At 46.2% G+C, this 22,149-nt stretch overlaps 1 protein-coding gene across 1 annotated transcript in view; it reads right to left on the reverse strand.

Moving 5' to 3' along the window:
* The window catches only part of tes (testis derived transcript (3 LIM domains)), a 50,684-nt gene extending 38,815 nt beyond the window's left edge, over positions 1-11,869 (reverse strand). Inside the window, exon 1 of the mRNA XM_078219883.1 lies at positions 11,724-11,869. Coding sequence (XP_078076009.1) covers positions 11,724-11,750 — 27 coding nt within the window. The 5' untranslated portion in view covers positions 11,751-11,869. The remainder of the gene's footprint in view (positions 1-11,723) is intronic.
* Between the last annotated feature and the right edge of the window lie 10,280 nt (positions 11,870-22,149).

The following is a 22,149-nucleotide window of genomic DNA, read 5'->3' on the forward strand; positions in this document are numbered from 1 at the left end:
AAAAGATAAACCCAGAATTCTACATTACATTAAACTGTATGAAATAGCAAAAGAGGTTCAAAGCTGTAAAAAAAAAAGGACTGATATTAAGATTTCTTTGCCACACAAATGGCGGTAAACACTTTGAAAAGTGGGCAGAATGCAGGGAGGCAGAAATGCTGAAATCAAACAGTGAGATGCAGTATTAGGAGATGATGACATTATTTTATATGGATTAATGGACCAAGCGGGCTCCTTCATCCATAAATATGTTGTTAAGAAGGAATACCCCAAAAGGACTTTTGTACATGATGAACTATAGTGTACAATTATTGCTCCAATGCAATAGTCAATTGTGAGCACCACAATGCGATAAGTGACCAGTTTTTGGTCAATGTGAGTGAGTAAAACATGAACAATACTCCATTAAATCAGGATTTGTATTCCCCTTTGTCACAACTTTATGAAAGGAAATGTAAGCTGCAGATTTACAGACTGCCAACTTTATCCACCAGAGTACGATTCCTCATTAGATATGATGTTTTATTGATTTCTTTTTAAGAGCAATAGACACATTATTTTTACTGATCTGTCACAGCTGGACTGTTCTGGATGAAATTGCACAAACATGTCTAAATTTTTGGGCATCTGACCGTGAGAGAGAGTAGTTTATTGCACAAACAAGAAAAGTTTACTAAACTGTCAGGCACATGAGTCTGGAAGTCTCTGCAATTCAGTCAGGGATTTTTTTTTTCCCTTTTAGGGTTATTATAAATTGAAGCCAAGATAAAAACTCAAAAATCTCCAACGCAATCTGTTGAATTTTCTTTTGAGTCAGAGGAATACGATGCGGAATCAAAACATTTACTTCTCATGACCATCGGTCAGATTATTACTCTTTTCCACAACTGTCCCATTTAAGAAAAGAATGGAAAACTCATTGTTTGATCAGTTAAAGTAAGCATTGGACATAGACACACTGGAATGCAGCCAAAATAATTCCCCATTTTGACAACGCGTTTTCTTTGCAAGAACTGCATCGCTGCTATTGTCAGAGTTGAAGGGGTGGAAGACAAGAGGGGAAAGCTAACTTAATCATTAAAGCCACCTGGGCATGTGTCAAATTGAAAGCACAGACTGAAAACTAACCCAGATCTTCAGCGATAGCAGCAGACAAATCCAAATTCACCAGCTCCCTTAAGGTCAAATTACCACACTAGAGTTTACAGCACATTTTGTACTAACTGGAGCTACTGATCTCAGGCGAGTATTTACAGCATCACTGCTGACACCATCTCCACTTTATGTCCTGCTCAAATTACCATTATCCTGTCCAGTCTTGAGCTCTGCACATATCTTTACAAAACACCAAGGCCCAAGAATTGCACAAAACCTACTGAATCAATATTTTTATTTTTGTATTGTGGCCCAGCTGCACTTAGAAAAAGAATCTGCATTAGAGCTTCTGCTAAGCTGAGGTTGAAGGTCTCAACAGCCATTGCAAGACAAGAATGTGCCCAAAAGACACATTCATTAAATCCTTTCAAAGACACCTCTGCCTACGATGTAGACTCAAGATGGAATTTCCCTTCTGACCAGGTTTTGCTGAATGGCTGACATGCATTTAAAGTTTATTTATTATTAGTGTCACAGGTAGGCTTACATTAACACTGCAGTGAAGTTACTGTGAAAATCCCCTATTCGCCACACTCCAGCCCCATTTGGGCACACTGAGGGAGAATTTAGCATGGCCAATGGACCTAACCAGCACGTCTTTCAAGCTGTGGGGGGAAACTGGAGGAAATACACAGGGAGTATGTGTAGATTCCGCACAGTGACTCAAGCCGGGAATTGAACCCGGGTCCCTGGCGCTGTGAGGCAGCAGTGCTAACCACTGTGCCATCATGCCACCCTTGCCTGCATTTGTCTTTAACAGAGAAGAAAAGCAGGCAGGATGTGAAGTGGGGTATTGATTCACTATTGCCCATAAAAGTTAAAATTAACTCCACTAAGTACAGCATTTTCCACAGTCAGCTGTCTATCACAGCAGTACTTCTACTGTTAGTTGTTAGTCATGGCTCATTGTAGCACACACACTTCCAATGCAAGATCATGGATTCAAACCCCACTGTAGGATTTCAGTACACATTCTAGGCTGACATACCAGTATAGTGAAGAAAGTGTGCATGGCGTGTCAAACTACAGCCGAAAAGTTAAATTGAAGCTCCAACTATCCTGTTCTAGTGGTTGTAAAAGATCCTATAGCAATATCTACAAAACAGCAGAGCAACTCTTCCAGTGCCCTGATCATCAATTATACTTTAACCCATGTCATTGCCACAGACAGAATAGATGTGCTTTCTTACTGCCTGTAATCAATGTACTTTGTTTAGAAAGAGGTTTGTCTTCTCTTGGGAGTGTGTATTCCAATTAAATAATGGAACGGCATGCTGGCACAGTGGTTAGCACTGCTCCTCACAGCGCCAGGGACCTGGGTTCAATTTCCGGCTTGGGTCACTGTCTGTGTGGAGTTTGCACGTTCTCCCCGTGTCTGCGTGGGTTTCCTCTGGGTGCTCCGGTTTCCCCTCTCAGTTCGAAAGACATGCTGGTTAGGTGCATTTACCCGAACTCACACCAGAGTGTGGCGACAAGGAAAATTTCACAGTAACTTAATTGCAGTGTCACGTAAGCCTTACTTGTGACTAATAAATCAAAACTTTAAACTTAATTCAGCAGCAAGCTTTGGTGAGTTTAAAAATAAAAACATGTAGTTACACAGACTCGATGGACAAGAGCTCAAGTACTTACCAAAAATTAAATGCAACACCAAACACTTGTTCTCACATCCACACAAGCACAGATTAGATGCAGGCAATGCATCTAATCATGCAAACTTACAGATTACAGTTTTCCCAGTCTGATTTATGATCTCTGGTCTGCCCTGTAGTAGGTTGTAGTTTCTGGAATGGTTTCCAGGCTGTCTTTAAAAGTGAAGGGTTCACAGTTGAATATTTAGGATGTTAGTTCTCAGGTGAACCTCAACAGGAACAGGTTACGAACTCTGGCTGTCTGATGTGTCATGATGTGGCGATGCCGGCGTTGGACTGGGGTAAGCACAGAAAGAAGTCTCACAACACCAGGTTAAAGTCCAACAGGTTTATTTGGTCGCAAATACCATAAGCTTTCGGAGCACAGCTCCTTCGTCAGATGTGTCACAGTTTGTTTTGAAGCCTAGTTCAGACTGGCTGAACTGATGGTCCAATAGCTTTGGTGGAATTGCCCGCGTTTAGTTCTTAACTGATTTTTCCAAAGCAGACAAAAAACATAGCTGCCTCATCATATGACCTTTGACAAGTTCAACTCCCTTTCCAAATAAGGGTGGGGCTCATGTCAACTTACACATCCTGTGTTGTGGGTTTAACACCTCTGAAGGTTTGAGGCAGTGTTTTTGTTTTAGAATGACCCACTGTAATTAGATAGTGCCCTTTTGATTGCTTTAAGGGAATAGCTTTGACTTGCATAGTTCTGGAATGTTCATTTTGCTCTCCCTCGAGGCGAGGCAGTGATTCTAATCCACAAAAGAAATCAGTTAACCATCTTTTTCAGTTTGCTCGGGCGGAATTTTAAAATATAAAATTAGTCTGAAGTTCAGAAAGTGGCATGCTAGTACTGGCCATGTCACCACCAAAAACCATTAAGTGGTGAGTCAGCACAATGCTATTTCTAAAACCCTGTTGTGCACAAATTCCTTCTCCCAGTGCTTCAGTAGTTATTAGCTGGGGCACCCCGAGGCTACAAAAGGCACTGACTGGATAAATGCAAATTCTTTCCTCCTGTCTTTTCAGTTAAACACAGTAAGAAGTTTAACAACACCAGGTTAAAGTCCAACAGGTTTATTTGGTAGCAAAAGCCACACAAGCTTTCGAGGCTCTTTTTTTGTGTGGCTTTTGCTACCAAATAAACCTGTTGGACTTTAACCTGGTGTTGTTAAACTTCTTACTGTGTTTACCCCAGTCCAACGCCGGCATCTCCACATCATGACTACCATTTTCAGTTAAACACACGGTCTGTAAAATTCAGAATATTTCAACATTGTTACAAATTAAAATATTTCTATGAATTTTAGCCATGTTAAAAAGGATTTTTATCTTCAAATTTAACCCCTTAGAAATTCTGTGAAACATTTATCTTGAGTGCAAGTTTAAAGCCAAAGAGAGGCTGGCCGGGAATCTCTTGGCCTGCTGTGCTGCTCGAGTGGTGCAGTGGGTCGGGAGAGATCAGCAGAAGGCCATTTGTAAGGTTTGCAACCGGCGTCCAGCTGGTCGCGAGTCTCCCAAGTGGCTTTTTAAAAAAAAGTGCAATCAGCTCTGCGTCGATCATATGGAAATTATGGGGAGGGTGGGGGAGGAGAGAAAAGGCCAGCGATCAGGGGTGTTCCAGGGAAGTAAGAAGCTTAACAACACCAGGTTAAAGTCCAACTGGTTTTTCCAGGGAAGGCCAGCAATCAGGAGGCTGGTGATGTTTGGGGGGGGGGGCAATGCACATGCAGCAATCTCTGCACTGACAGATTGGCGCGCGTACGCAGTGGCGGGGGGTCCGCTCAGCTCTATGCTGCCAGCCTCTTGCGCGGGAATAGGCCCCATCCCCTGCTTTTCAGAGTGCATCACGCTGAGGCGTTCCGTATTTCTCAGTGTTGAAGATTCGTTCAGGTAAGTGCGCCCCAAAAAACGGGCAGGAAATACTCCCGCTTTCGCCTGCTGGGCACTTAGTTTTGTTTTGGGAGAATCCTGGTCGAAATGTCAGTTCACTGCTGGAATTTGATTGCTGTTTAGATAGAATCAATATTCATTTGTCCAACACAAGGTCAGAATTAGTGACAATGGCTATGAGCAAATCCTATTTTTAAAGTGAGATTTCAAGAATATTCGACATCCAGACAATGGAAATTTTATGAGGGCTAAATTGGATATTATCCGGAAAAGGGTGCTGGGATTTTTATTCATTCGTGGGATGTGGGCATTGCTGGCTGGGCCAGCATTAATTGCCCATCCCCGAGGCAATTAGGAATTGCTGTGGGTCTGGAGTCACATGTAGGCCAGACCAGGCAAGGATGGCAGATTTCCTTCCCTAAAAGGACAATAGTCAACCAGATGGGTTTTTACGACAATTGACAATGGTTTTGCGGTTTCATCATTAGACTTTCAATTCAATTCAAATTTCACCATCTACCGTGGTGGGATTTGAACCCAGGTCCCCAGAGCATTGCCCTGGATTACTAGTCCAGCGACGATACCATGACGCCACTGCCTCCCAGTTCCCCACTGCAGTGCACAGTGAACTTTTATCTGCTGATTGAAATGCAGCAGTCTGTCAAAGTCGTTATAGTAATCTCTGAATGCAGGCAGCTCTAATCTGTAAATTTGTATGCATCACCCAAACAGATTGCAGCACACACACTGATACACTTTCCTCTAACAGGACAAGGAGGTCACAACCAGAGGCAACAGCAACTAACTAGAAGGGAAGAGTGTGCCTGCATGTCCTAACCCCAATGGGGAGACAACACTGGCCATTACTAAGGCCGTGAGCTGGAACTCTCAAAGATGATAACATCCTCACAACTAATCCTCCTTCCCACATCTTACAATCCGATTTAAAAACTGCAGGTGGTGTGAACATGTACCGTCCTCTCCCCATCTCATCCTTGTACCCAATTTCTTTTAGAAACCCAAGTGATACAACCTGGCCAGCGGTGAAGGAACACAGAACACAAGAGAGGGATGATGGAGACACAGCACAATTTTGCATTCTCGGGCACCAGCTCAGACTGACCCTGCAAATTTTAGAGGATAGATTAGAAGCAAGCTAGCCTTTGGCGAGACACTAGGCATAAGTGGGCTGCAACCAGGGTGAGGGGCAAGGACAAAGCAGGTGCCCATATGCTGGAGGGTGAGGTTGCAGTGGACTCCAACTGCGCCAAGATAGTGCCAGAGCTACTTGATCATCCCGCAGGTTATTTGCAGTCTCTCACTGAAAGTTAGAGGACTATAAGGACATTATTGGGCCAGTCTCCAGAAGAAGACTGATTGGACTCTACTAGTGTCAAGAAGCATGGAGAAAATCACCCATTGACTTTACAGAATGTGGTATGCATTGTCTCCAGTACGAAAGTGGTAACTGACTCAGTTTTCAATGTGCAGACCCAGCCATGATGCAGCCTCTGATTGCCAAGCTCAACTTCCACTGCAGGACAAGACGCAGCCACTCAACACGCAAGTGCTGCAGTGGAAGCTCATACTGACATAGGGTAGTTTGCTGCCATGCAAGTTAGAATCACTACACTGCAGAAGGAGGCCATTTGGCCCATCACGTCCGCACCAACTCTCTAACAGAGTATCTTACCCAGACTCTCTCCCCATAACCCCACACATTTACTATGGCTAATCCATCTAACCTACACATCCTTGGACAATAAAGGGCATTTTAGCATGGCCAATCTACCTAACCTGCACATCTTTGGATTTAGAGGAAACCCACACAGACATGGGGAGAACGTGCAAACTGCACACAGACAGTAACCCAAGGACAGAATTGAACCCGGGTCCCTGGTGCCATGAGGCAGCAATGCTAACCACTGTGCCACCTTGCTGCCCTTAGTTTAGACAGCTGGCAGCATGACTGTGGATTAGAGTGTTCAAAGGGGCTTGCAGGTTGTCATAGCAATTTGGGGTAATCTGCTATTTAACAGATCACTAGGTCTGATGAGGCACCACCCTGAGGTGGGGGGTGGCGGGGGGGGGGGGGGGGGGGGGGGTGGGGGGGGGGGAGTTGTCTGGTGAGCAGAGCAGTACCTCCATGGAGCGCATACCTGCTGTTCGCACTTAGGTGACAGCATTCATCCTCCTAAGCTGCCACTCCACCAACGTCCTTGCTGTTTGCCTGTCACCTGGCCAGTCCAAACTGCTAGCAACTGTACTGAGATAGTACAGATGCCTAGAGCTATTCGAGATCATCCTGCAAGCCAATTGCAGTCACTCTCACTGAAAGTTAGCAGCCGACCATCAGCCATGCCACAGCTACTGTGGGGACTTCTATTTTTGCATTGCGGCTAAGTGATTGCTGTGACGGTTAGTGAGAGAGAAGGGAAAGTAAGAGAAAAGGGGAAGGTAAGAGACTTGTGGAAGTTGCAGTTAATGTTGTAGTAGTCAGATAAACTGTTCACTGACTGCATGGCCAGGAACTGGGGGGGGGGGGGGGGGTTGTCAACATTTGTGCCTCCCATCCTCTTCCTCAGGTGTGTGCTATATATTTGGTGGGAAAGGCTGTCCCACTGTGACAGCACACTCGTGCAGCATGCGGCAGCCCAGCTGTGAATTTTGATAACCACTTTGTTGAGTACTGCAAGGCTTCTTCACGGCAATCCAACTAGTGGATGCATTGTTTCAGCAAATGGTTTGCTGTATCACATTTCTGTGGCAGAATGGCCTTCATTGAATGCAGAAGTGAATGGATCATGCACTGGAGCCATTAGCCGTGCTGCCAGCAGAATGCCCACATAACTAAGTGGCCACTCTCAGTTTGAAGTGATGGCTCAAATGTAGCTGGCAAAGCAGAATGAAGGCACCATGCCTGCTGTCAGGATACCAGTTAATTTTCTGCCTGTGGTTGTGCACCAGTTGGAATTTGATGGAGCGAAATTCATTTTTTCCTTTCTGATGTAAAGCACGATTGACATACACACATTTTGCAGGTGCAGTATAATCAATGGCATCATGGGGAAGCCTGCAATTTTATTGAAGCCTTGTGCTGGCTCCAGCTGCTAATTCCTGACATGAGAAAATGACATGCGACTCTTTTGTGTAGACAACCTCAATGGCCCCCTTACACAAAAAGAGATGGCAAACTGAGATGTTGCAAATATATCCAGCTTCAGCCTGGAAGAAGTCTGGTGCTTACAAGTCCATAGTCACAGGAGTAGCAATGTGCGCCTTGCCCTGCTTGGAGGTCGCAGTTACGGCTGAGGCAGGCAGAAAGTTTCAGTGAGAACATCCTTACTGAAGTGCAGATGTCTCATGCATTGTTCACTGATGAGGATCAGGTTGGAGAATTGTCCCCCGAATGTCCTGGTTGGATGCAGCAACCTACTGAAAGCACTGCTCCTCTTCCTCCATCTTTAGTACCTTGTCCTGTTCTGTGTGGTCTCTGCTCATTCTGAGTTATGGAACAACTGGTTTGCACAGCAAGAACTCCCTCAGTAGCTGCCGTATAACTCTGATTTTGGCAGCTTTATAGAACTCCAGAATGCATCATGCACTTTTAGAAACTAGAAGCAGGAGTAGGCCATTCAGCCCTTCAAGCCTACTCCGCCATTCATTTGATCATGGCTGATCATCAAAATTCAATATCCTAGATCCCCCCCTTCCCCTCGAGCCCCAAGAGCTATATCTAATTTCTTCTTGAAATCAGACAATGTTTTGGCCTCAACTACTTTCTCCGGTAGTGAATTCCACACATTCGCCACCCTCTGGGTGAAGAAATTTCTCCTCACCTCAGTTCTAAAAGGTTTATTCCTTATCCTCAAACTATGACCCCTAGTTCTGGGCTCCCCCACCATGACACCTTTATGTAAAGTCGTAGTAACAGCAACCAACCTGTAAGGAGATGATGATCCCTTTAAATAAAATTGGTGGAGAGGTTCTGCCTGTTGTTTAACAACATGTTCAAGCTGAGAGAGGCCAAGATAGAGTACTGACTGGAGCAGTGTTCCAAGTATGGTACCACATCAGCTTTGCATGCCAACTGATAGCACAATCTGGCTGTTCTGCATACTTCTGGTGAACATTAGCTGCACACAAACACTAATGCTCGCACTCAGATGGCGTCGAGTCATTTCACAGCAGGTGGGTGCCATCTTGATAGCCTGAACAATGGCTGCTATCGACTGCACTTTCATCTCCTATGTTCCTCCAAGTAAATCGGGCTAATTATTTAGGGGATGGAAAGATTGTTCTATCTTTGCTGGCAAGTTTCCGAATGCTACATATCTATCAAACCACACAACTGCAATGGTGTACTTATGCTCTCATATATCTGAATTTAGTAATGCAATTATAATCTTTTATATTTAACAATATGAGGTAGAGACACTTCATTATGCTTTAAACACCTCCCAAGAGCCAAAATAGTTTCATATGTTTTGAAGACACATGCATGAGGGTGGCACGGTAGTGAGCACTGCTGCCTCACATTGCCAGGGACCCGGATTCAATTCTGGCCTCGGGTGACTGTGTGGAGTTTGCACATTCTCCCCGTGTCTGTGTGGGTTTCCTCCGGGTGTTCCACTTTCCTCCCAAAGTCCAAAGATGTGCGGGTTAGCTTGATTGGCAATGCTAAATTGCCCCTAGTGTCAGGGAAATTAGAAGGGTAAATATATGGGGTTACAGGGATAGGATCTGGGTGGGATTATTGTCAGTGCAGGCTTGATGGGCCAAAATGCCTCCTTCTGCACTACAGATTCTACGATTCTATAACAAAAACAAAAGCTACAATGTAAAGAATTGAGATGAATAAAGCAGAATGTTTAAAGCCATTCAAGGTAAGGTTATACAGAAATATAACAGTACCCCAATGCACTACATAGAAAATTGTAACCACTGTACATTACGATCACACTTAAATAACTTCTCGGAAATCATAGAAATCATAGAAACCCTACAGTGCAGAAGGAGGCCATTCAGCCCATCGAGTCTGCACCGACCACAAAATATGGATCCAAGCACATTTTTTTAATGTTCTAATTTATTTTTTCTGATATTACATTAAGATTAGAGATTCTCAACATCCAGGAAACTGGAATCTTAGTTTATTGAAATCTTCGCTTATTGAAATATCCAAAGTTGATTATAGGTAATTATTTCAAGCCCAGCTGACTTTAGTTCAGTTTATTTATTAGTCACAAGGAGGCTTACATTCACACTGCAACAAAGTTACTGTGAAAATCCTCTTGTCGGCACACTCCAGTGCCTGTTCAGGTACACTCAGGGAGAATTTAGCATGGCCAATGCACCTAACCAGCAAGTCTTTCAGACTGTGGGAGGAAACCCACGCAGAAATGGGGAGAACATGCAGACTCCGCACTGACAGTGACCCAAGCAGGAATCGAACCTAGGTCCAAGGCAATGTGGGGCAGCAGTGCTAATCATTGTGCCACCCTCAAGTTTCCCATTATCCTCATTTTCTCCAAACCTTCAGCAAAAGTAGTTAAAATGGTTTCCTTCACTATCTGATTGGCAGTTGACTTATTTGACAGAAAAATAACTTGCTTTTATTTTGCTCTTTCATGCATCCCTAAATGTTTCACTGCCAACGAATTCATTTTGACATCTCGCCATTGCTACATAACAGCAATGAGATAAACAATCAATGAATCTCTTCTGTTAGTCTGGCTTGACAGATAAATGTTGGCCAAGACACAGGTTGAAATGTCAGGGAACTTCACACCCCACTGGAGGTGCCAGCTGAGGGTCAGAGGTAGCACTGTCATCAGCGGCACTGTCGGAAATGCTGCTTTTAAAAAAAAAGAGACATTGTCTGGCTGTTCGGTGGATGTAAAGAGCAGTGGAATTCTGCCTGGTGTCCTGACTCAGACTTCTCCCTCAACAAACACCTTTATCTGAACAATAAGACAATGTTGCCAGTGTGTGTGTTACGCACTAATTAACTGCAATATTTCCCATTTTACAAATGTGAGTACACTTCAAAAGTGCTTCCTGGTAATTGGCTATAAAGTGCTTTTGGGACACCCTGTGGCCAGGAATACAAGTTCTATCTTTTTCTCCACCTGAGGTGCCGTGTGGTTTAAGAATCAGGAGGCTGCCATTTAGGCAATTGAATCTGCACCAACAACAATCCCACCCAGACCCTATCCCCTTAACCCCCATATTTACCCTACTAATCCCCCTGATACGCAGGGGCAATTTAGCATAGCCAGTCAACCTAACCGGCACATATTTGGACTTTCAGAGGAAACCAGAGCACCCGGGAGGAAACCCACACAGACACAGGGAGAACGTGCAAACTCCACACAGTCACCGGAATTGAACCCGGGTCCCTGGCGCTGTGAGGCAGCAGTGCTAACCACTGATGTCTCATTGGAGCTACTGCACCTCTGACAATGCAGCACTCCTTGGTGCAGCACTGAAACATCAGCCCAGCTGAAATGTTCAGATCCTGAGATGGGCCTTGAACCAGCAAGACTCAAACTGACATTCAAACGTGGAATGAGTGACTAGCAAATAGAAAACTGAGTGACTAATAAATAGAAAATAAAAGCTAGTCATGAACAACAAAAAAAAAGCAAGGTGCTCTTCAGCCAGAAGTAGATGCAGTCCTATTGAGACCAGTTCCCGTTTCCTATTAATTTCTTCCGTTATACAACAGATCTCTTACATGCCATGTGTAGAAAAATGGGCTTAAAGCTACAACGTTCCTTTCATTGTTCTGCAGGTCTTCCCCAACACCCTGACCACCATTCCATTAATCAGCAGCCTCTGTCAATATATGTTTTCTAGTCAGTGTTGAGAGCATATGAATCTTTAACCGAGGGTAGGTGCATGTTTTATTAAAGAGGCAAAGTCATACAGAGCAATCAACTGGGTGTAGCCCCTTCCTTGATCAGATAAGGCAGACAGAGAATCAAGGGCGTTTTTTTATTTTACTGACGGGAGAACACGAAATGCTCTTACCTTTTTCACTTTGCTTTCTAAATCCATGTCTCCAGCCTGGCTGTCCGGGGAACTGGCCGCTGCTCACAGTATTAACACGATCAATGACTTTACTCCTCTTACAATGTTTCAAAGCACTTCCGCCCCCATTGCATTCCCCTGTCGTTAACATGAACAAATCAGAAGGCAAGAAATATAATACTGTCGCCAATCGCAGCCGACCAGGACAAATATTGGACCAATAAACCTCCGACAAATTTTCCTTCCCCCCCCCGGCCAATGAGTTGTATGGTTGAAACTCCAATCCCTTTGTGTGCAGACACAGAAATGTACCCACTTTTTGATCTGACCGCAATGGGTTACCTGACACAACAGTACAGCGCTAGTGTTTGTGTGTAGGCAGGGGGAAGTGTTCATCCTTCTGCCTTTTTGAGGGCAAGGGTTATCAATGCCTTTTTATGTTCCTCCTGCGAGGTGCCTTGAGGTGTTTTACTATGTTAAAGGCGCTATATAAATGAAACTTGTGCTGCCCAGCCTCTGACCCAAAGTGAGCAAGATAAAGGTTGATATTGAAGTAACTTTCTATTTGGGTGCATTACATTGCCCCCAAAAGGAAATGTTAAGCCTTTTTTTTTGAACCTGGTGCTTAAAATATTGCTTTCAAAGCAGACAAGTGTTTAAAAAGTTCCCTGCACTTTTGCCTATAAGAATTGAGTACTGCTCTCAGTCTCCCTCCATTTTATTACTGTTGAGCTCCGAGCCCCCGTTGCTCCCCTAACTCTGACAACACCACAGTGTGTGGAGATGCCGGCGTTGGACTGGGGTAAACACTGTAAGAAGTCTCACAACACCAGGTTAAAGTCCAACAGGTTTATTTGGTAGCTGATGCGCATCAATTGGACACGAGGCTCGAAGCTTCAGTAAAAGAAGGCTTTTATTAACGAACAATGGAGCTATCAGAACTTTAACACACTATCCCAGACTGAAGGGGTCCCGTCCGAGCAGGGAGTCTTATACCTCTCCCAGGAGGCGGAGCCCGACTGGGATGTGCCACAAACGTAACAAACACAGGTGTAACAATCCCACCCTAACCCAACAGCAACATTAGTACAATCCCACAGTAACCTATATACATTCCTGTAGTACTGGCCAGCCCTGGCTCAGTACTATCCAGTGGGAACCAACGATGGTTCACCACAGTAGCACAAGCCACTAGCTTTCGGAGCTCTGCCCCTTCATCAGGTAAGTGGGAGTTCTGTTCACAAACAGGGCATATAAAGACACAAACTCAATTTACAAAATAATGGTTGGAATATGAGTCTTTACAGATAATCAAGTCTTAAAGGTACAGACAATGTGAATGGAGAGAGGGTTAAGCACAGGTTAAAGAGATGTGTATTGTCTCCAGACAGGACAGTTAGTGAGATTTTGCAAGCCCAGGCAAGTCATGGGGGTTACAGATAGTGTAAAATGAACCCAAGATCTCGGTTAAGGCCGTCCTCGTGTGCGGAACTTGGCTATCAGTCTCTGCTCAGCGACTCTGCGTTGTCGTGTGTCGTGAAGGCTGCCTTGGAGAACGCTTACCCGAAGATCAGGGGCCGAATGCCCGTGACCGCTGAAGTGTCCCCCAACAGGAAGAGAACACTCTTGCCTGGTGATTGTCGAGCGGTGTTCATTCATCCGCTGTCGTAGCGTCTGCATGGTCTCCCCAATGTACCATGCCTCGCGACATCCTTTCCTGCAGCGTATCCAAGTTGCAAGTGTATGTACTGTGTACCTGGTGGATGGTGTTCTCACATGAGATGATGGCATCCGTGTCGATTATCCGGCACGTCTTGTAGAGGTTGCTGTGGCAGGGTTGTGTGGTGTCGTGGTCACTGTTCTCCTGAAGGCTGTGTACTTTGCTGCGGACAATGGTCTGTTTGAGGTTGTGCGGTTGTTTGAAGGCAAGAAGTGGGGGTGTGGGGATGGCCTTGGCAAGATGTTCGTCTTCATCAATGACATGTTGAAGGCTCTGGAGAAGATGTCATAGCTTCTCCGCTTCGGGGAAGTACTGGACAATGAAGGGTACTCTGTCCGCCGTGTCCCGTGTTTGTCTTCTGAGGAGGTCGGTGCGGTTTTTCGCTGTGGCGCATTGGAACTGTCGATTGATGAATCGAGCGCCATATCTTGTTCTTATGAGGGCATCTTTCAGCGTCTGGTGGTGTCTGTTGCGATCCTCCTCATCTGAGCAGATCCTGTGTATATGGAGGGCTTGTCCGTAGGGGATGGCTTCTTTAACGTGTTTAGGGTGGAAGCTGGAGAAGTGGAGCATTGTGAGGTTATCCATGGGCTTGCAGTACAGTGAGGTGCTGAGGTGACCGTCCTTGATGGAGATGCGTGTGTCCAAGAATGCAACCGATTCCGGAGAGTAGTCCATGGTGAGTCTGATGGTGGGATGGAACTTGTTGATGTCATCATATAGTTGTTTCAGTGATTGTTCACCCTAAGTCCAAAGGAAGAAAATGTCATTGATGTATCTAGTGTATAGCATCAGTTGAAGGTCCTGTGCAGTGAAGAAGTCTTGTTCGAACCTGTGCATGAAGCTGTTGGCATATTGAGATGCGAATTTGGTCCCCATGGCTGTTCTGTGTGTCTGGATGAAGAACTGATTGTTGAAGGTGAAGACATTGTGGTCCAGGATGAAGCGGATGAGTTGTAAAATTGCATCTGGAGATTGGCAGTTGCCGGCATTGAGTACTGAGGCAGTTGCAGCAATGCCATCGTCATGGGGGATGCTGGTGTAGAGTGCCGAGACATCCATTGTGACGAGGAGTGCTCCTGGTTCAACTGCTCCATGTGTGCTGAGTTTCCGTAGGAAGTCCGTAGTGTTGCGACAAAAGCTGGGGGTTCTTTGTACAATGGGTTTCAGGATGCCCTCGATGTAGCCGGAGAGGTTCTTGCACAGGATTCCATTGCCCGATACGATGGAACGGCCAGGTGTGTTTTGCCTTGTGTATCTTCGGGAGGCAGTAGAGATTTCCAACAGGGGGAGTATGTGGGATGAGAGCACGGAGGGTGCTCTGAATGTCCGGATCCAAGGTCTTGATCAGTCTGTTGAGTTGACGGGTGTGTTCTTCGGTGGGATCTGCGGGTAACTGTCTGTAGTGTTCCTCGTTGTTCAGTTGTCGGCACACTGTGTGTCTGTACACAGTGTACAGTGGCAATCCAAACTGGAGCAAGTAACAGGAGTTCCAGAGCTGTAAGTGCCCAAGGATGGCACTTGCCTCAGTGGCAGAGATCCAAAGTGCAGTGAGGATATCTCTCAGACTTTGAAAATTAACCGAGACACTTAGTGGAAATAAAAAACTTAAAATTCTAGGAATACTCAGCAGGCTGAGTATTGCCTTTTGTGGGAGCTTGCTGTGCACACATTCCCCATTGCAATAGTGACCACTGGCGGGCTTTTCCGGCCTTGCTTGCCCCAAGGTTGGAAAATCCCACCCGAGGTCAATGGACCTTTGCATGATCCGCGTCACGCCGGTTATGATTCTCGTGGTGAGCGGGACAGGAAAATTCCACTGCTCTCCCCTCCACCATTTCAAAAATACTTCTTAGCCCTAAATTGCTTTGGGATGTCCCATGGTCACATCAGAAACTAATGTTTCTTTATTCATTCTCCTGCCATCACTATCTGGCCATCCACTACTGACATTCAAACTCATCTTAATACAATGCCTCAACAAGCAGCACAGTGGCACAGTGGTTAGCACTGTTGCCTCACAGCACCAGGGTTCAATTCCAGTTAGGGTGACTAACTGTGGAGTTTGCACATTCTCCCTGTATCTGCGTGGGTTTCCTCCGGGGGCTCCGGTTTCCCCCCCACAGTCCAAAGATGTGCGGGCTAGGTGGACTGACCACAGTAAATTGCCTCTTGGGTGTCCCAAGATGTGTAGGTTAGGTGGATTGGCACATGCTCAATGTTCGGGGTCATGGGGAGTGGGCCTAGGTAGTATGCTGTTCTGGAGTGTCGGTGAGACTCTATGGGCCGAATGGCCTCCTTCTGCACTGCAGGGATTCCATGAAACGAATGTTGTCCATTCATTCAACACATTCCATTTCTCTCACTCATAGGTGACTCTTCAGTCAACTCCATAGTGACAACTGTGGCGGGATTGGCACAGAAGATAAGCCGAGTCCAGCTTATCTGGCCACTAGTGATGGAGTTTAAAGTTTTAAAAGTTTGTTTATTAATGTCACAAGTAGGCTTACATTAACACTGCAATGAAGTTACTGTGAAAATCCCCTAGTTGCCACACTCCAGCACCTATTGGGGTACACTGAGGGAGAATGCAACTAACTAGCACATCTTTCGGAGCATGTGAGGAAACCAGAATAACCAAAGAAAACCCACACAGACACAGGGAGAATGTGCAGACTCTGCACAGACAGCAACCAAAGCTCGGAATCAAACCCGGGTCCCTAGCGCTGTGAGGCAGTAGTGCTAACCACTGTACCACAAGGCCGCCCTGATAGGGGATTCCCAGCTACCTGGTGATAGAATTAAATATCACACAGTCACATGGCATACAACACTCACTCACGTTAACTTGATGCTGTAAACTAGCCTGATTTAATACATTCTTACCATGCAAGAGTTCCAATTCATGTCTTTCATTTTCCACAGGTCCATCAAGTATCTCACAGGCGGTGGTGCGGGAGGAAGTCAAAACCTCTCAGAGGTGATCAGTCACCATCATAGGAATCATTTAGATTGTGCAGCATTTCAGATACACATGCCCTGGTGGGACCTGCAAGAATGTATTTGGGTTTTCACCTGGTGCCTCACACATCTCAAATGAGCAAGAACAGGCGGGGGAAACGGAGAGACAGCAGTGGGAAGTCCTCTTTGGAGGGTGTTCTAATCTCTGCTCAGCTGGACACAGGTGCTTTGTCCATGGAAACATCATTACCTGTATGGAGTAACAAATGGGGCTGTCAAATGTGTGTACGTTGGCCCTCACAAATGGCCTGCACGCTCTGAATGCCAAGTTAAACAGCGGTGATGAAAAATCTAGTCATAGTCCTTATTTACTCCACTGATGTGCAACAAAGTGCATTCCTGCTCATTGCTATCAGACATGTAGGCAGTCAGAGAGAGGATGGAGTAAGAAGACATAAAAGTTAAAGTTAACAAGTTTTTAAAGTTTATTTATTAGTGTCACATGTAGGCTTGCATTAACACCGCAATGAAGTTACTGTGAAAATCCCCACACTCCGGCGTCTGTTCGGTTACACCGAGGGAGAATTTAGCATGGCCAATGCACCTAACCAGCACGTCTTTCGGACTGTGTGAGGAAACCCATGCAGACATGGGGAGAATGTGCAGACTCCACACAGACAGTGACTCAAGCCGGGAATCAAACCCGGATCCCTGGTGCTGTGAGGCAGCAGTGCTAACCACTGTGCCACCGTGCCACATGAAAAGTGGGGATTCTGTTCAAAGCACTTCAACTCCTCGCCCATCTTCCCTCAGTCAGTGCCCCACATGCTGCCTCTCACCCAGAGGGCTGAGTCTGACCCTGGTGGGGCAATCTTTGGGGCTCTAAGAACTCCAAATTCCAGAGGACATTAGCCTCCTGGGCATGATGCCAACCTGGCAGTGCCAACCTGTGCCAAGGGGCAGTGCCAAGCCACTGCCTGGACATGTCCCTCTCCCCTGGGGGCTATATCCACTTTTACACCCCCAAGGGAGATCTCCCCACAACAGATTCACGTTCAGGTGAACCTGTTGTAAGTGGCGCTGGCGTCTTGCCACACCCGCTGGATATCCGGTGGGGGGGCGTGTGGGATGTCCCTGAGAGAGTTCTTAATAATGACTATGTATTCAAGTGAGCTTACTGGGTGTCGCGGTGTGTTTCACGCCATTTCGCCAGCGAGGGACGTGGAGGATCGGAACTTGGAAACTCACCGGCGTGAATTACGCTTTCTGGATTGTGAGCACATACCTCCATTCCCACTGACGGTGAGTGCAGGCTCAGCATCGCTCCCATGGTGTTAATGTTTAAAGTTTTTAAAGTTTATTCATTAGTGTCACAAGCAGGCTTACATTAACACTGCAATGAAGTTACTGTGAAAATCCCCCAGTCGCCACACTCCGGCGCCATCTGGACTCGAAACGTCAGCTCTTTTCTCTCCTTACAGATGCTGCCAGACCTGCTGAGATTTTTCCAGCGCTTTCTCTTTCAGTTTCAGATTCCAGCATTTTCTTTTATCCTGCGCCTGTAATTTGCTTTTATCCTGCACCTGTTCGGGTACACCGAGTGAGAATTTAGCATGGCCAATGCACCTAGCATTCACATCTTTGGAGTGTGGGAGGAAACCAAGAGCACCCTGAGGAAACCCACGCAGACACGGGTAGAACATACAAACTCCGCGCAGGCAGTGAGCCAAGCCGGGAATCGAACCCGCGTCCTTGGCGTTGTGAGGCAGCAGTGCTAACCACTGTGCCACCATGCCATCCATTAATTAATAATGTAGTTCATCTATGTACCAATTGTAGCTCGAATCAGTGGGTTGGAGCTTCCTCACGTGGCAACTATGACTCGGGCATTGCAAAATGTGAAGTACTCCTCTAGGGGAAAGTTACCATGAATTCTCAATGTTCCAAAGGAGCGGCTAGAGAGGTGATTCAAGTGAGGAGAGCTGGTAGGAAAGAGGGATTTCTAACTTACTTTTTTATTTCTTTTTTCGGAGTTTTTGTAAGGCAGCCGGAAGTGTAAAACCGGAAGTAGGCCCCAGTGAGACCTGGGAAGTTTTTTTTTCCTGACGTCAGCCAGTAGTGCGTGGAAGGTTTAAAAAGCAGGCCGCTCTATCCAGCGGGCAACGTTGTGAGTGGGCAGCGTTGTGAGCAGGCGGCGGAGTGAAGGCTGAAGGGCTTTGGCTCAACGGGCTTAGGTGGAAATGGGCGAGGCAGGGTAGGTTTAGTTCTTAGTTGCTTCCTGTGTTATTTGACGAAAGGGGAATGATGAGTGTGAGGCCAGTTTGTTGTTCTCGGTGTCGGATGTGGGAGGTCCTGGAGTCTCCTAGCCTCCCGGACGTCCATATCTGCGCCAGGTGCATCGAGCTGCAGCTCCTAAGGGAACACGTTAGGGAACTGGAGCTGCAGCTCGATGACCTTCGTCTGGTCAGGGAGAATGAGGAGTTGATAGAGAGGAGTTACAGGCAGGTGGTCACACCGGGGCCACGGGAGGCAGACAAGTGGGTCACGGTTAGGAATGGGAAGGGGAAAGGTCAGGTACTGGAGAGTACCCCAGTGGCTGTGCCCCTTAACAATGAGTATTCCTGTTTGAGTGCTGTTGTGGGGGACAGCCTACCTGGGGGAAGCAACAGTGGCCATGCCTCTGGCGCAGAGTCCAGCCCGGTAGCTCAGAAGGGTAGGGAAAGGAGGGGGAAGGCAGTAGTAATAGGGGACTCTATAGTGAGGGGGTCAGACAGGCGATTCTGTGGACGCAGACAAGAAACTTGGATGGTAGTTTGCCTCCCTGGTGCCAGGATCCGGGATGTTTCTGATCACATCCAGGATATCCTGAAGTGGGAGGGAGACGAGCTTGAGGTCGTGGTACATATTGGTACCAATGACATAAGTAGGAAAAGGGAAGAGGTCCTGAAAGGAGAATATAGGGAGTTGGGAAGGGAATTGAGAAGAAGGACCGCAAAGGTAGTAATCTTGGGATTGCTGCCTGTGCCACGCGACAGTGAGAGTAGGAATGGAATGAGGTGGAGGATAAATGCGTGGTTGAGGGATTGGAGCAGGGGGCAGGGATTCAGGTTTCTGGATCACTGGGGCCTCTTTTGGGGCAGGTGTGATCTGTACAATAAGGACGGGTTGCACTTGAATCCCAGGGGGACCAATATCCTGGCGGGGAGGTTTGCTAAGGCTACTGGGGAGAGTTTAAACTAGTATGGTTGGGGGGTGGGAATCAAATTGAAGTGACTGGGAGAGAGGAGGTTAGCTCACAAATAGAGAAAGCTTGCCGACAGTGTGAGAGGGAGGATAGGCAGGAGATAGAGAAGGGGAGCGCTCAGACCGAAGGTTTGAGATGTGTCTATTTTAACGCAAGGAGTGTTGTGAACAAAGTGGATGAGCTTAGAGCGTGGATCACTACTTGGAAATATGATGTGGTGGCCATTACAGAGACTTGGATGACTCAGGGACAAGACTGGTTACTTCAAGTGCCGGGTTTCAGATGGTTCAGAAGGGACAGGGAGGGAGGCAAAAGAGGTGGGGGAGTGGCACTGTTGATCAGAGATAGCGTCATGGCTGCAGAAAAGATGGACACCATGGAGGGATTGTCTACGGAGTCTCTGTGGGTGGAGGTTAGGAACAGGAAGGGGTCAATAACTTTATTGGGTGTTTTCTATAGGCCGCCCAATAGTAACAGGGATGTTGAGGAGCAGATAGGGAAACAGATCCTGGAAAGGTGTAATAATAACAGAGTTGGCTTGATGGGAGATTTTAATTTCCCAAATATTGATTGGAATCTCCCTAGAGTAGTGTAGATGGGGAGGAGTTTGTTAGGTGTGTTCAGGAGGATTTCTTGACACAGTATGTAGATAAGCCTACAAGAGGAAAGGCTGTACTTGATTTGGTATTGGGAAATGAACCTGGTCAGTTGTCAGATCTCTCAGTGGGAGAGCATTTTGGAGATAGTGATCATAATTCTATCTCCTTTACAATAGCATTGGAGAGAGATAGGATCAGACAAGTTAGAAAAATGTTTAATTGGAGTAAGGGGAATTATGAGGCTATCAGGCAGGAAATTGGAGGCTTAAATTGGAAAGAGGTTTTCTCAGGAAAATGTACGGAAGAAATGTGGCAAGTTTTCAGGGAATATTTGTCTGGAGTTCTGCATAGCAACGTTCCAATGAGACAGGGAAATTATGGTAGGTTACAGGAACCGTGGTATACAAAGGCTGAAATGAATCTAGTCAAGAAGAAAAGAAAAGCTTACAAAAGGTTCAGGGAGCTCGGTAATGTTAGAGATCTAGAAGAGTATACAGCTAATAGGAAGGATCTTAAGAAGGAAATTAGGAGAGCCAGAATGGGTCATGAGAAGGCCTTGGCAGGCAGGATTAAGGAAAACCCCAAGGCATTCTACAAGTATGTGAAGAGCAAGAGGATAAGACGTGAAAGAATAGGACCTATCAAGTGTGACGGTGGGAAAGTTTGTATGGAACCGGAAGAAATAGCAGAGGTACTTAATGAATACTTTACTTCAGTATTCACTATGGAAAAGGATCTTGGTGGTTGTAGTGCAGACTTGCAGCGGACTGAAAAGCTTGAGCATGTAGATATTAAGAAAGAGGATGTGTTGGAGCTTTTGAAAAGCATCAAGTTAGATAAGTCGCCGGGACCGGATGAGATGTACCCCAGGCTACTGTGGGAGGTGAGGGAGGAGATTGCTGAGCCTCTGGCGATGATCTTTGCATCATCAATGGAGACGGGAGAGGTTCCGGAGGATTGGAGGGTTGTGGATGTTGTTCCTTTATTCAAGAAAGGGAGTAGAGATAGCCCTGGAAATTATAGACCAGTGAGTCTAACCTCAGTGGTTGGTAAGTTGATGGAGAAGATCCTGAGAGGCAGGATTTATGAACATTTGGAGAGGTATAATATGATTAAGAATAGTCAGCATGGCTTTGTCAAAGGCAGGTCGTGCCTTATGAGCCTGGTTGAATTTTTTGAGGATGTGACTAAACAATTTGATGAAGGAAGAGCAGTAGATGTAGTATATATGGACTTCAGCAAGGCATTTGATAAGGTGCCCCATGCAAGGCTTATTGAGAAAGTGAGGAGGCATGGGATCCAAGGGGACATTGCTTTGTGGATCCAGAACTGGCTTGCCCACAGAAGGCAAAGAGTGGTTATAGATGGGTCATATTCTGCATGGAGGTCAGTCACCAGTGGAGTGCCCCAGGGATCTGTTCTGGGACCCTTACTCTTTGTGATTTTTATAAATGACCTGGATGAGGAAGTGGAGGGATGGGTTGGTAAGTTTGCTGGTGACACAAAGGTTGGAGGTGTTGTGGCTAGTGTGGAGGGATGTCAGAAGTTGCAGCGAGACATTGATATGATGCAAGACTGGGCGGAGAAGTGGCAGATGGAGTTTAACCCAGATAAGTGTGAGGTGGTTCATTTTGGCAGGTCAAGTAGGATGGCGGAATATAATATTAATGGTAGAACTCTTGGCAGTGTGGAAGATCAGAAGGATCTTGGGGTCGGAGTTCATAGGACGCTCAAAGCAGCTGTACAGGTTGAGGCTGTGGTTAAGGCGGCGTATGGTGTACTGGCCTTCATCAATCGAGGAATTGAGTTTAGGAGTCGTGAGATAATGTTGCAGCTATATAAAACCCTGGTCAGACCACACTTGGAGTACTGTGCTCAGTTCTGGTCGCCTCATTACAGGAA

The sequence above is a fragment of the Mustelus asterias genome, chromosome 9 (assembly GCF_964213995.1).
Source record: "Mustelus asterias chromosome 9, sMusAst1.hap1.1, whole genome shotgun sequence".
Lineage (NCBI taxonomy): Eukaryota > Metazoa > Chordata > Chondrichthyes > Carcharhiniformes > Triakidae > Mustelus > Mustelus asterias.